Source organism: Lissotriton vulgaris, chromosome 6 (assembly GCF_964263255.1).
Source record: "Lissotriton vulgaris chromosome 6, aLisVul1.2, whole genome shotgun sequence".
NCBI lineage: Eukaryota > Metazoa > Chordata > Amphibia > Caudata > Salamandridae > Lissotriton > Lissotriton vulgaris.
The window spans coordinates 501,800,149-501,815,888 of NC_141694.1; the positions used below are offsets into that span (position 1 = coordinate 501,800,149).

General features: G+C 46.7%; 1 protein-coding gene across 1 annotated transcript in view; it reads right to left on the reverse strand.

Annotated features, from left to right (window-relative positions):
- Positions 1–15,740, reverse strand: part of LOC147707493 (CD109 antigen-like) — an 899,009-nt gene that overhangs the window by 339,886 nt on the left and 543,383 nt on the right. The window contains exon 18 of the mRNA XM_086926509.1: positions 13,936–14,107. Within this exon, the coding sequence (XP_086782635.1) occupies positions 13,936–14,107 (172 nt within the window). The remainder of the gene's footprint in view (positions 1–13,935; positions 14,108–15,740) is intronic.

Genomic DNA, 15,740 nt, shown 5'->3' on the forward strand with positions numbered 1-15,740 from the left:
TGTCTCAAACATAGTAGCATTTGGTAAATGGAATGCACATATTTACCACCAATGTCGGCCCTTTAATGTAAGGCCACTGCAATGCAGCAAGGGTAAAGGGCACTTGGCTGCTTACACGGAATTCCGTGTGCACATGTGTGTGCAGGCTGCACATGTGAGACTACAGTTGTGTACACCCAGAAAACAAATCACAGGTAGCCTGGCTCAATGGGGAATGTGCAGGGTTAGGTATTCACCTGGGATAAGTTTCATGAGGTGAGTGTACACTATTAGAAAAAGACTGTGTGCTTCACTGTTCAACTATAGTGACAATTTATTACACACATAGGGAGGGAACTACCTTAGAATTTTATATTCCTGGCTCAGTTCAGAATCAGTGCCCAGGCCTTGTGTCACCCTGCTGTGCCCAGTAATTGTATATTCTCCAGCAGCAGGAACCAAGGCTGCTTCCATACAAAAGGAGCACCTCTTGCACAAGGGGGAAGGCTTTTTCTTGCCTGCAAACTTTCTACCTGCCTCACTGCTGTATCCTGGGACTGCCCTGAAGACCCGGAAGGAGGAACCCCTCACCCCCCACTCAGGACTTGAGACTCTGTCCCGTTGACCCCAGGACCAGTGAGGCTGGCCCTTTAATCCCCCTGAGGAACAGTTGGGTGAAGCCCTGTAGTTTTCTGGGCCCACTAACAAAGCCACAAAAGGAGAACTGGCGCAGGGCGCCAGGAGGACTCGCATTTTGGAAGACTGCACAACTCTGAAGGGGAGAAGGTTTATTGCAACTAACCCTGGTAGATAGAGCTCGCCACCAGGAGTAAACAAGCCATGGATCAGACAAATTGGTTCAATTGGACCCAAGTTATGCTCTTTTAAAGTTGGCAACCTTTTCCCTTTCCTCACACAGAGCGGGTGTGGCTCCACCACCATTTGATCAGATTCCCCAGGAGTGGACCAGTGTCCTGGGGACAATGCAAGAATGTTGCCTTGGCAACATTGGAGGAGAGGGCATGCGTACGGCCCCCTCCACTTTGTCTCCAACTTTCCCTGTGGCCCGAATCCCCTGTGCGGATTTATGCTTAAGGGGGCCAGGACCCCACCCCGGACTCCCATGTGGCCCTGGTGCAAGGAAGCACAGTTGTGCTTCCCTGAGATTCTGAAGATTGGCGGGGCGCCGTCGTGCTTCCCTCCACTGAAGGCATGAGGGGCCCATGACTTCATCATAGGATGGGGAAGTGCCGCCAAACCCCTCGCTTGGGCCACTCTCCTTGTGTATGAGGGGAGTGGGAGGCGATGACAGAAGAGTACACATCTGTCCACTGGAGAAGGCAGACCCCAGGAAAGGCTGCCAGCTTCACTGCAGCACATGATAGTGCTTCAGGCATGGGAACCTGGTCTGAGCAGCCGGGAGTGGGCTCTCTGCACTGTCCCCCATTTTTGGTAATATCTGGAGTGCCCGAGTGGGACCACCCCCCCCCCATCAAACCCTGACGAAGCACAGCGCATGGCCGCCTTCCCAAAAGAAAACCAAGGCAAAACCTCATTGCGGCTCTCCCCGGCACAGCAGCAAAAATGCTACTTTAATATTCACTACACTAAGGGCCCGATGTAGGTGATATAGATTTACTGATTTTCAATTACCGAATTTTACCGATTCGGTAATTAAAAAAAATCGGTAAATCTATGGGGTGGACATGTAGGTATTCCAGATGTGCTGGAATACCGAATCGGATGATTTCGGTATTTACCGATTCGGTAAATACCGAATCGGTAATGCCCATTCATTCCTATGGGCTTTGAAGCCCATAGGAATGAATGGGCATTACCGATTCGGTATTTACCGAATCAGTAAATACCGAATTTGACAAGGGTGCAGGGGGTGTCACTTTGACACCCTCTGGCACCCCCAAAACAGGCTCAGGTGCCATGTGGCAGGCATACATGCCCTAAGGGCAGGTCTGCCTGTCACATGGCATAGGTGTGCATGCACACATGTGCATGCACACCGGAATCGGTATTTTACCATCAAATTGGATTTGATGGTAAAGTACCGATTAGTTAAGGCCTTTGGGACTCTGAAGAGTCCCACCTACATCTGGGTGGCTCACAATCGGTAAATTTACCGATTTTTGTAATTTACCGAATCGGTAAAGTTACCGAATCGGTAATTTTACCGATTCGGTAAAATAATGCCCCCTACATAGCGATCACCTAATTACCGATCGGTAACGGCCGAAAATACCGATTTTCGGCCGTTACCGACCGACCTACTTCTGGCCCTATGAAACTCGCCCCATAATACTTTGCAGGGCCTTTTATTAAAAAATGCAGGTTTGCTCATAATTCAGCATGCGGTGGTCCTAGGATGATGAGACCACCTCCAACTACTTCAGCACAATGTGGTCTGGCTTTGCAGGTCATCTTCTGGGTCCGTACTTTAAGTTGGGGAGGACCCTAAAATCATCACCCTTCCCACTGTGTAGTACATACTCTCTAGGGGCTGATTGTATGGTTTCATTGCAATGTTTTTGCCCATTATGTTGGTCGATTGCAATGCTCTCTAGGGGCTGATCTAACCATTACAGTTTTTGCAAAGTATATAGAGAATAAATGCACAAACACAAAGGTTATTCCTGCTAAAGGTTTTTATTGGGTTTTTATGATGACTGCATATGTTTTATTAATCCATCATTATTGCAATTATGACAATGATTCCTACCAAAGTATTATCTTGTGACAGGTAATGACTGTTGAAAATCACTTGGTATATTGGGATCTCCAGTGATTAAACAATGTCATCTATGGTAGCATTTAGTACTGTGTGTGTACTAAATGTACTTTTACTTTTTCTAAAAAAAAGTTCTGACTGGACAGTCAGTTGAGTGTTATTATTGCATGTTAATTATTGGTGATTCCTAGCCAACAGTATCTCCCTTGAGTAGGACATAGACAGCTCTGCATCACTACCCTGTGAGAGTCAAGCGCTACAATGGTGTGTTTGGTTCCCACTGAGGACAATTGAGGAATTATTACTTGTGCTGGCCACACAACTAATAAAACTATTTTCAATGTCCCCTTTGGAGTGTTTCATGACCTGCAAATATCCAACATAATCATGGCCTTTGAAATGGCAGTTATGGCCATATTAAATAACGTGGTACAAAAGGGGGTGGTAATGGACGGAGCATCTGAACCAATCAAACACTCACACCCAGTCAAAAGATCTGGGTTTAATCCATCACCGTTCTTTAGCCCACTCTGCCACCCAAGTTCAGACATGGCTATATGCAAATCAGTCTGACCCTGTGCCTCATGGGAAGAGTCCAGCCCGAACTGCCAAGCCATGCCTTCCCTGGAGCGGAAACAAGCTTCCGGGGACCGGTTTCTGGCATTCCAGCCGTCTTCAGCCCGGCTTGCTTGAATCCAGTGGCAAAGTGAGCAAGGAACTCACGTCTGAGAGTACCCTGCCACACTTATGGCGGCAAAAAGTGGTACAAAAGGGGGTGGTAATGGACGGAGCATCTGAACCAATCAAACACTCACACCCAGTCAAAAGATCTGGGTTTAATCCATCACCGTTCTTTAGCCCACTCTGCCACCCCAGTTCAGACATGTCTATATGCAAATCAGTCTGACCCTGTGCCTCATGGGAACAGTCCAGCCCGAACTGCCAAGCCATGCCTTCCCTGGACCGGAAACAAGCTTCCGAGGACCGGTTTCTGGCATCCAGCCGTCTTCAGCCCGGCTTGCTAGAATCCAGTGGAAAAGTGAGCAAGGGACTCACGTCTGAGCATACCCTGCCACACTTATGGCAGCAAAAAGCGGTACAAAAGGGGGTGGTAATGGACAGAGCATCTGAACCAATCAAACACTCACACCCAGTCAAAAGATCTGGGTTTAATCCATCACCGTTCTTTAGCCCACTCTGCCACCCCAGTTCAGACATGGCTATATGCAAATCAGTCTGAACCTGTGCTTCATGGGAACAGTCCAGCCCGAACTGCCAAGCCATGCCTTCCCTGGACCGGAAAAAAGCTTCCGAGGACCGGTTTCTGGCATTCCAGCCGTCTTCAGCCCGGCTTGCTTGAATCCAGTGGCAAAGTGAGCAAGGGACTCACGTCTGAGCATACCCTGCCACACTTATGGCGGCAAAAAGCGGTACAAAAGGGGGCGGTAATGGACGGAGCATCTGAACCAATCAAACACTCACACCCAGTCAAAAGATCTGGGTTTAATCCATCACCGTTCTTTAGCCCACTCTGCCACCCCAGTTCAGACATGGCTATATGCAAATCAGTCTGAACCTGTGCTTCATGGGAACAGTCTAGCCCGAACTGCCAAGCCATGCCTTCCCTGGACCGGAAATTTGATATTTGATATTTATGGGAATTTGTAAAGCGCGGCTATCGCTCCGGAAGGAGCATCTTGGCGCTGAGCGTACAGAAAAAAGAAACGTGGTGATACATGGATCAGATGGCTGCTAGAACCGAGGTATCAGATTGCTGGAACACCCAGGTTTTCAGGAGTTTCCTGAAGTGGCTCTCAGTTTCGGCTAGCCTGAGATTGACAGGGAGGCTGTTCCAGGCTCTTGCTGCTAGGAAGGAGAAGGTTTTCCCCCCCCTAGTTTTTAACTTAAATCTTGGGATTATGATAAGATTGGTTCCTGAGGATCTCAGGCAGCGTGTAGGATTGTAATACATAAAGCGCTTGGTAAAGTAAAGGGGGCCTGTTTTTCTAGTGGCTTTGAATACAGTGAGCAGAAGTTTAAATAAAATTCTTTTGTGGAGTGGTAGCCAGTGGAGAGCATTTAGGGCTGCTGAGGCTGAAGACCTTCTAGGGAGTTTAAGCACGAGTCTGGCCGCGGCGTGTTGAACGCTTTGTAGTTTCCTGAGGGTAGACTTCTTCACTCCTGCCATAAGTCCATTGCAATAATCAAGTCGGGAAAGAATTAAAGCAACCGCGACTGATTTTCTGGCTGCAATGGGAAGGAAGTCAAAGAATTTCTTCAATGATCTGATAAGGCTAAAACAGCACCCGGCAGTGATGCCGACATGATCATCGAAGGTAAGGGATGCGTCGAATTGAACGCCAAGGTTACGTGCCGAGAAGACAGCGCTCGGTGGGGCTTCTGAATTTTTAGGCCACCAGTCTTTTGGGCAGAAGGACAAGTCTTTCCCTAGAGGTATAATTTCAGTGTTAGCACTGTTGCATCTGAGGTGGTTTTTGTTCAGCCATAGAAAAACCTCAGAGAGACAATTCTGGAGTCTAAGGTCTGCATCCGTGCATTTTTTATCAATGGTGACGACAAGCTGAGTGTCATCAGCGTACGATGTGACCAGGATTCAGTGAGAATCTATTACTGCAAGGAGGGGGGCCATGTAGAAAAAGAGTGGGCTAAGTATGGACCCCTGGGGGACTCCTGATGTGATTGGTCTTTCACTGGAGAGGTAAGGGCCTAATGATACCGTTTGGGATCTGTTGGACAGGAACGATGTTATCCATGTCAACACAGTGTTTGTCACACCAATCTCGCGCATTCTATTAATAAGAATGGCGTGCGAGATGGTGTCGAACGCTGCTGTTAGGTCGAGCAGGATGAGTACAACCTGTCTCCCCTCATCCTGCAAGAACTTAATGGAATCCGATAATTTTATCAAGGCTGTTTCGGTGGAGTGGCCGGGGCGGAACCCTGATTGTTGGGGGTGCAGAATGTGGTTGTTCTCTACAAAGGTTTTTAACTCCCCATACACTAATTGCTCCGTGATTTTACCTAGAGCGGGTAGTAAAGAAATTGGGCGCATATTAGTGAGATCAGTGGGGGATTTGTTCTGCTTCTTCATTAGAGGCTTCACAATGGCCTTTTTCCAGTCATCGGGTACGATACCTGAGCCGAGAGATTCATTAATGATAGCATTAATTGTGGGATTTACAACCTCGATGAGGTGGTGAAGAATGCTAGGGGGGCATGAGTCCTTAGGGGCTCCCGATTTACAGGCCAGGATTGCCTTATGAGTTTGTTGGAGGGAGACTGGTAAGAAACTGCCAAGGGTAGAAGGATTAGTGACGGCTTCATGGGTGGTGATTAGGGGTTGAGGGAAATCCTTCTGGATGTTGGCAATTTTGTCTATGAAGAAGTCGGCAATTTGATTGCATAGGATTTGGGATGGGGGAATTTCGGGTAGGAGAGCTTTAGGATGAGTAAAAGACTTAACTATAGAGAAGACGGTTTGTTGTTTTTGTTGGGCTTCATCTATGGCTTTGGTAAAGTATTCCTTTTTGGCCGCTTTGATGCTAGAGAGGTATAATTTCCTCTGCTGGATGTAAAGTAGTCTTGAGGCTTCGTCATAGGTTTTTCTCCATTTCCTTTCTTGAGTCCTGCAAAGGAGATGGCTTTCAGTGAGGGACTGGGTGTACCAGGGAGCATTGGGCTTTCTTTTACGGCGATCTGGATGGTGGGCATTTGGACTGGAGTTGTCAGAGACAATTTGGTCAATCCAGATGTGGAAACTGCGGGAGTCGGACGTTACATCTCCGACTAATGTGGGGGTCGGGGCCAGAGGCTGGGGGTCTGACTTGATACGTTCAGCCACTTTCTTCCAATTGGTAGTGAAGGAAGGGAGGGGGCGCTTAGCGCTAGATAGCGTGGAAGGTTTTTCCTTTATGGCAAAAGGGATGAGGCAGTGGTCGGTCCATATTTGAGGGATCGGGGGGGACGTATTTATGGTTGTCAAATTAGAGCAGATACCGTCTAGCGTATGGCCTGCCCGGTGTGTCGAGGTAGTGACGAGTTGGGAGAGACCAAAGATGCTTAGCGACTGTCGGAAGCTAATGGTGTGGGGGTCTGTGCAAGATTCCAGATGCAAGTTCATGTCGCCTAGAAGAGTAAAGGTGGGATAGTGTGTCATGAGTGACCCAAGTACCTCGTCAAAAGAGTCCAGGAAGGGGGTGGCGTTACCAGGAGGGCGGTAGATAAGTCCCCCTGAAAAAGAGGTGGAAGCGTTAATTTTGATCGAAAAGCCTATGCCCTCACTGTCCTTAAGATGGCCTAGGTCGAAGGTATGGCACGTGAAAGATTTCTTAATGGCAAAAGCTACCCCCCCCCTCCTCTCCCGGTGGGTCTGTCCCGCCTAAAAATGGTAAAGTCTGGGGGGAGGGCGGTTGCTAGATCTGGGTTGGATGAATCATTGAGCCAGGTTTCAGTTATGAAGAGAGCATCCAAGCCATGGTGTTGTATTAGGTCGTGAATGTCTTGACCGTGGCACGCTAGGGACCTGGCATTAATAAGCCCTCCCTTAAAGGTTTTGAGCTTATACTTTGATGTGGGCGATGATTTGGGTACTCCAGGGGTGGTCCCCAGGGACGTCCACTTACAGTGTCGGCACGAGATTGGGCCCCATAGGAGGTCAGTAGGAGGGCAGCCCTTACAGTGGTGATCTCCCGTTACGCAGCGCAGTGTGCGTAACTCATCAAAGTCATACCTGATGGTAGGAAGAAAATGGGCAGCATGCCCTGTGCCCGGCGTGGGCCTGGCGCGGACGGGCGCAGACGGGCTAGGCTTAGGCGCGGCTTCGGCGCGCATCCGGCGCGCCCGCTGCGCCAGCCCGCTGCGCCGTCTGGCCGCCTTACACATTATATAGGGAGATAAGAGGGCGGGAGGACGGCGCGACTAGAGCGCTCTCCCCGCCTGCCTCACTCAAGATGGCGCCCACCGCCGCCGAGTGTCGGCTGAGAAGGGGCTGGGCTGAGTGAAGGAGAATGATAGGTGTTCAGGTGTCAGAATGCCTACAGAATCAATTCCCCTTATACTGAAAGCCCCCAAAGATGAAGATCAAGCGATTTGTTAAAAGGTTAAAAAACGCTCCAAGTGCAACAATCGCAATTATTAAAATCAGGTTTCAAGAGATCACATTCGTAAAAATCATCTGCAGCTCGCAGCCCCAGTTCCCCTCACCAGGGAGAGCTTCTGAAAGCTTGGAAACAAGCTTCCGAGGACCGGTTTCTGGCATTCCAGCCATCTTCAGCCCGGCTTGCTTGAATCCAGTGGCAAAGTGAGCAAGGGACTCACGTCTGAGCATACCCTGCCACACTTATGGCGGCAAAAAGCGGTACAAAAGGGGGTGGTAATGGACGGAGCATCTGAACCAATCAAACACTCACACCCAGTCAAATGATCTGGGTTTAATCCATCACCGTTCTTTAGCCCACTCTGCCACCCCAGTTCAGACATGGCTATATGCAAATCAGTCTGACCCTGTGACTCATGGGACCAGTCCAGCCTGAACTGCCAAGCCATGCCTTCCCTGGACCGGAAACAAGCTTCCGAGGACCGGTTTCTGGCATTCCAGCCGTCTTCAGCCCGGCTTGCTTGAATCCAGTGGCAAAGTGAGCAGGGAACTCACGTCTGAGCATACCCTGCCACACTTATGGCGGCAAAAAGCGGTACAAAAGGGGGTGGTAATGGACGGAGCATCTGAACCAATCAAACACTCACACCCAGTCAAAAGATCTGGGTTTAATCCATCACCGTTCTTTAGCCCACTCTGCCACCGCACTTCAGACATGGCTATATGCAAATCAGTCTGACCCTGTGACTCATGGGAACAGTCCAGCCTGAACTGCCAAGCCATGCCTTCCCTGGACAGGAAACAAGCTTCCGAGGACCGGTTTCTGGCATTCCAGCCGTCTTCAGCCCGGCTTGCTTGAATCCAGTGGCAAAGTGAGCAAGGGACTCACGTCTGAGCATACCCTGCCACACTTATGGCGGCAAAAAGCGGTACAAAAGGGGGTGGTAATGGACTGAGCATCTGAACCAATCAAACACTCACACCCAGTCAAAAGATCTGGGTTTAATCCATCACCGTTCTTTAGCCCACTCTGCCACCCCACTTCAGACATGGCTATATGCAAATCAGTCTGACCCTGTGACTCATGGGAACAGTCCAGCCTGAACTGCCAAGCCATGCCTTCCCTGGACCGGAAACAAGCTTCCGAGGACCGGTTTCTGGCATTCCAGCCGTCTTCAGCCCGGCTTGCTTGAATCCAGTGGCAAAGTGAGCAAGGGACTCACGTCTGAGCATACCCTGCCACACTTATGGCGGCAAAAAGCAGTACAAAAGGGGGTGGTAATGGACGGAGCATCTGAACCAATCAAACACTCACACCCAGTCAAAAGATCTGGGTTTAATCCATCACTGTTCTTTAGCCCACTCGGCCACCCCACTTCACACATGGCTATATGCAAATCAGTCTGACCCTGTGACTCATGGGAACAGTCCAGCCTGAACTGCCAAGCCATGCCTTCCCTGGATCGGAAACAAGCTTCCGAGGACCGGTTTCTGGCATTCCAGCTGTCTTCAGCCCGGCTTGCTTGAATCCAGTGGCAAAGTGAGCAAGGGACTCACGTCTGAGCATACCCTGCCACACTTATGGCGGCAAAAAGCGGTACAAAAGGGGGTGGTAATGGACGGAGCATCTGAACCAATCAAACACTCACACCCAGTCAAAAGATCTGGGTTTAATCCATCACCGTTCTTTAGCCCACTCTGCCACCCCAGTTCATACATGGCTATATGCAAATCAGTCTGACCCTGTGCCTCATGGGAACAGTCCAGCCCGAACTGCCAAGCCATGCCTTCCCTGGACCGGAAACAAGCTTCCGAGGACCGGTTTCTGGCATTTCAGCCGTCTTCAGCCCGGCTTGCTTGAATCCAGTAGCAAAGTGAGCAAGGGACTCACGTCTGAGCATACCCTGCCACACTTATGGCGGCAAAAAGCGGTACAAAAGGGGGTGGTAATGGACGGAGCATCAGAGCCAATCAAACACTCACACTCAGTCAAAAGATCTGGGTTTAATCCATCACCGTTCTTTAGCCCACTCTGCCACCCAAGTTCAGACATGGCTATATGCAAATCAGTCTGACCCTCTGCCTCATGGGAACAGTCCAGCCCGAACTGCCAAGCCATGCCTTCCCTGGACCGGAAACAAGCTTCCGAGGACCGGTTTCTGGCATTCCAGCCGTCTTCCACCCGGCTTGCTTGAATCCAGTGGCAAAGTGAGCAAGGGACTTACGTCTGAGCATACCCTGCCACACTTATGGAGGCAAAAGGCAGTACAAAAGGGGGTGGTAATGGACGGAGCATCTGAACCAATCAAACACTCACACCCAGTCAAAAGATCTGGGTTTAATCCATCACCGTTCTTTAGCCCACTCTGCCACCCCAGTTCAGACATGGCTATATGCAAATCAGTCTGACCCTGTGCCTCATGGGAACAGTCCAGCCCGAACTGCCAAGCCATGCCTTCCCTGGACCGGAAACAAGCTTCCAAAGACCGGTTTCTGGCATTCCAGCCGTATTCAGCCCGGCTTGCTTGAATCCAGTGGCAAAGTGAGCAAGGGACTTACGTCTGAGCATACCCTGCCACACTTATGGAGGCAAAAAGCGGTACAAAAGGGGGTGGTAATGGACGGAGCATCTGAACCAATGAAACACTCACACCCAGTCAAAAGATCTGGGTTTAATCCATCACCGTTCTTTAGCCCACTCTGCTACCCCAGTTCAGACATGGCTATATGCAAATCAGTCTGACCCTGTGCCTCATGGGAACAGTCCAGCCCGAACTGCCAAGCCATGCCTTCCCTGGACCGGAAACATGCTTCCGAAGACCGGTTTCTGGCATTCCAGCCGTCTTCAGCCCGGCTTGCTTGAATCCAGTGGCAAAGTGAGCAAGGGACTCACGTCTGAGCATACCCTGCCACACTTATGGCGGCAAAAAGCGGTACAAAAGGGGGTGGTAATAGACGGAGCATCTGAACCAATCAAACACTCACACCCAGTCAAAAGATCTGGGCTTAATCCATCACTGTTCTTTAGCCCACTCTGCCACCCCAGTTCAGACATGGCTAATATTAAATAAAGTACATGCTTTTTTGCAGCAGTAAATACACTACGGACAGCTGAAGGAAAACAGACTCATTGCCATGCCCACAAAGATTAGGCTGATCTAGAATATGTTGTTGTTTTGGGGCCAAAACCTCTCTATGGAGCAAACATGCCTTTCATCATCATGAAGCTTTGAAGGACTCCAAGAGATCCATGTAATATTGCAGGTCATGAGACTCAGGAATTATTTTCTTAGAAATGGATGTTGCTCACAATAAGGATAGGCTAAGAGGAATGGAAATCGTGAAAGGAAGTAATTTCCTCTATACGCTCGAAAACAACTGAGAACTTTGTTAGTAGCAGGATGGAGTGAGTAAAATGATATATTCTCCCTGATGCCAATGCTAAAAAAATATTCTTGAATTCATAATATGGAGACCAGATTCACAGGTGAAGCACAGCTGTGTAAGAGATTACTCACATCTAAATGAGCAATGCGGCAGATCACTCCTTTTGGACAAACTTCTGAAGCCTAAATCTTTAAGCCCCCCTTAATTACCATTACAAGTTGTGAAAGACTTGTGAATTCCTGACACCATGACTTATTGCATTGGTAATTGAATTGTGAAATCAAAACCATATAATATGAACTTGCCTCATTCGATGCAAGGCTGGAAACAACTGAAAAAAAAGGGTAGATGCAATTGAAGATAAAATGCTAAATACACCTATGGAGTTTGCATATCAAAGTATGAGACTTTGGGAATTGGACGAGTAGGGACAATATACACATATTTGGGGCACCTGAGAAGGAGGAAGGTAAAGACCTAGAGGCATTCTGAACTGCATTTATACCAACAATTCTAGAACTTGCAATGCCCCTTCCTCTTGAATTCCAAATGGTCCACACAATTCGCTCCAGGACCTCAAAACAGCAATGTACCTAGGTCTGCAATTGCATAACTGCTCAGTCACCATCAGGTGAGTATCATAATGCAGTCAGCTAAACACATTTCCCATAGAAGCATAAGAGCCACAAGATCTCATTCTCAGTTGACTTTTCCTTAGAAACTAATGTCTGCCACAAAACATTCATAACACTTGGACTGCTTCTCAAAAAATGGAACAAATCATTTGGCCTCCTAGCCTGCACCCATATTATTTATTATTGATGGGAATTCAAGAGAATATTATGATCTGGACAATATAGAGAGTTGTCTCACATCATTTTAAGACTAGACAATGAACACAAAGCCCCACCCAAAGTAAACTAGAAAGTTTCTCATTGTGATGCACAAGACTGCTGAAATCTACCTTGACATTGTTCTGTACACAATGGCAATCATATTTCAATAGGGACAATGTGGATAGAGAGCAAGCAAAGGAGGGAGCTACATCACAGGGAAAGGACAAGTCTGGATCCTGACAATATCTCTTGAGGGGGGCTCTTGCTGTTTCAAACCAAAAAACAGGTGGGCAGCACATTTTACAGTTTAGAGAGAGAAAGACATTGGGGAGGTCCATGTATAAGTGGTTGCCATAATGGGGTCAGGACAAGACCATGGTAAGGATTTGAGAGATTTTGTGCGAGCAGTAGGCAATGTTAGAAACCCTTTTTGCAGATGTAGATGGTGTAATGCAGTCTTGGAGCGCATGTTTAGGTTGTGTGGTGTCAATTACTGCCCACAAAGAGTACTCACAATTAGTAAGCTTAGAATGACTATCATGCTGGCTGTCACTGTAGAAGTTGATTTGCTAGTAAGCCCCCCAGGGTAGCTGTTAGAACCTACTAAGCTGAGGCGCAGGTCTAGACTAAAGACTCCTTATTACAAGTGTTTATTGACCAATTGGTAAAGCCCAGGGTACCCATGTCTTTTTTAATGTTTTGATTGTAGGCATTACAGGTGTAATTTGCCCAATGTTCAAGTCATTCAGAATTAGGGCTCAGCCTGAGATGGTGTGTTGAACAAGGCCAAGGAGAAGTAAGTGAAATAAAGCTAGACACTTCTTGGGTGGGATGATTGGCTACACTTAACAATTGGTCAGTACATGCAATCTGGGTTTTAGACATGTACCAGGGACTGGAATATTAAAAGGGTTTAACAGTCCCCTGAATGCATTTTTCTGTGTGGTCAAGTGAACTGTGTGTGTGGGCTCATATCCATCTTGTTTCTTATAAGGGACTGACATAATAATCAGCACAGGGTGAAAGATTGTTGTTTAGAATTTGATCTTTGATTTTTTTTAAATGATGATGATGAAGGCAAAGCAGATTGAGATAAGCATTTCAGTTAGGCTGTCGTGGTTGCTTACATGAGGAGCCTCCTATATCCCTGCAATAGCACAGCACCCTACTGAAGTTGCCTAGCTTTAGGAATCATACACCCCATAGGAACTAGATTGTGTAACTGGCCCTTTTTTTCCTTCCACAAATCCTGTGATGTATATTTGGGGTACAGGAAGAAGGTTTTTTTGTGTTGATGCTAATTTTTGAGTGGGGGATTTCCTGTATTCCTTTTTCCTCTGAGCTCCTTTTTTGAAGTAATGGGAAGTAGATGGTGACAAGCACAAGGTAAGTGCTTTAACTCATGACCTGCTTGGATCGGAAATATTAGAAAGTCATTGGATGAGCCATGAGTCTTCTTGAGCGGGACATGAATCAAAAAAGATTGCAGCAATCTTACCTCCTTTACCTTGGTCTCTATTTTTTTGTCATAATGTAGGATAGATGTTCGGGGAAATTTGACTGGTTACATTTGGAGCTGAATATTTATTGAACTAAGTCTCTGTGCTGACCAGTGAGAAGAAGCCATTTAGCGGACCATGTCCAAGTAAAATCCAAGTTACAGGAAAGTGCTCATGAAAGTGAATGATGAATTTTCTATAGCACTTCAAAATAATTACGCTAACGATATTGCACAACAAATCTTGACAGAAAGTATAGGACTCTGGGAAATATGGACAAAACAGATAGTCACTAACCAAAGTCGAATATAGCTGTTGTTTAAAATAATGCTAATGTATATAAATAGATGAAAGTAAAAGATAAAAATATAAATTTACCCAGTTTTCCTATCCATCCATATCCAAGTTTCAGGAAAGAATACACGAATAGCTGGGTTACTGGTATCTGGAAATTCTTTTGTAAGAAGCAGTTCATCAACACTGTTTTCAAATGGTCTGGCCCTCTCTGAAGTAAATGAATAATCAATGTCCTGCATATCATCATAAAAATCTGTAAAAATGAAAATAATTTTATTTTTAGGGAGTCGATTGTGTTGCAAAATACTATTTCCTTTCTATTGTCGATAGTTATTTAGATAGCATTGAAGGCACAGTCCCTGTTTTGCCCTTTTCAAAAGGGCCAGCTACAAGATAATAAATATACAAATGATTTGTTGGCCCCTGCCCTTCTTACAAGACTTGGTTTTGGAAATGGACAATACCTATGTGATGTTCTTTAAAATAGTTCACACTATAAAAAAAATAGGGGCTCAGCCACTTGAACAACAGAAATTGAAAATTAAGAGCACAAAACTATTAGAATTCAGAAATCAGAAGTCGCTTTGCTATACTGGGGTTAAAAATGATATTTTTCGTGATGTCTATGGCAGGTAGCAATATGCCTTGGGACCATTATAGATGTTTGTTCTTCTGAGTAAATTGGAAATTAGAACACGTTGGGGCTTCTTGTGTAGACTAAGACTTCTCAGTTGCAAAACATTTTATTATTAAAATTAGATTTTTTAACTAAGCACACAGTCATTGATGTCAGCTGTGCCAAAACTCTCCGCACGATTCCATAGGTAACAGATCATAAATTACCACAGTTGTCAAATATAACTTCTTTACATACAGCTACATATCAATGCAATGTGAATAGCATTCCATGTGAAAGATACATTGGAATACAGAAAAAAAACAATTAAAAAATGCATAATATAAAAAGCTGAAAGTGGAGATGCAGGTTTGATACTAAACCTTTTCACTATGGATAAACAAATGTACAGGCACTTTTATTGATATTGTTCCAACAAAGCACGACCGATGTTGACCATCCATTGGGCCTGATTCACAAAGGGCCTCCGCACTTATGGCGAAGGCCCCACAGTCATGGGGGTGTCTCCGCACTCAGGGCACAATCTCTGGAATGAGAATTCTCATTGCGGAGAACGCGCCCAGAGTGCAGGGAATCCCCCACGACTGCTGGGGCCTTCGCCATAAGTGCGGAGGCCCCTTTGTGAATCAGGCGCATAGTGAATAGGATTAAGGCCCAGAAGTATGACCATTTTGTGAGTGCAAAAACGGCGGCAAACTGATTTTTTGTATGCAAAATTGGTTGTGCGCAATGTACGAAAGCCATTCGCAAAACATAACTTTGCAATGCGAATGAAAACCGACTCGCAATAAATGCATCCTTTTTTTGCATTTACAAAATACCGATTCACAATTTGCAAGTCGCTAATTATAATGTACAAACCATTCGCAATTAGCGAAAATGTGCAAAAAGGCCCCGTTGCGCATGCAGTTTAGCACTAACCAGAACCAGGTGGTAACCAGGCCCAACCTATAAAAACACAACCAGAATGAATCAGAAATCTTTCCACAATGGCTGCCCTGTACGTGATAGCAAGGAAGATGCGGATACTGGCTGCTCAGCAGAGTAGGTGGAGACAGGTGAGGATATTCATAGTCAGGCTAACATTGTTCGAGTAGACAGAGGAAGAGATCTATGACCAGTGCAGGCTGAGTAGCACTGTCATCCAAGACCTTATAGACACCTTGAAGCCACAATTGGAAACCAGAAATCTGTGTAGCAATGCAATCCCTACACACATGCAGGTTTTGTGCTCCCTGCACCTAATGGC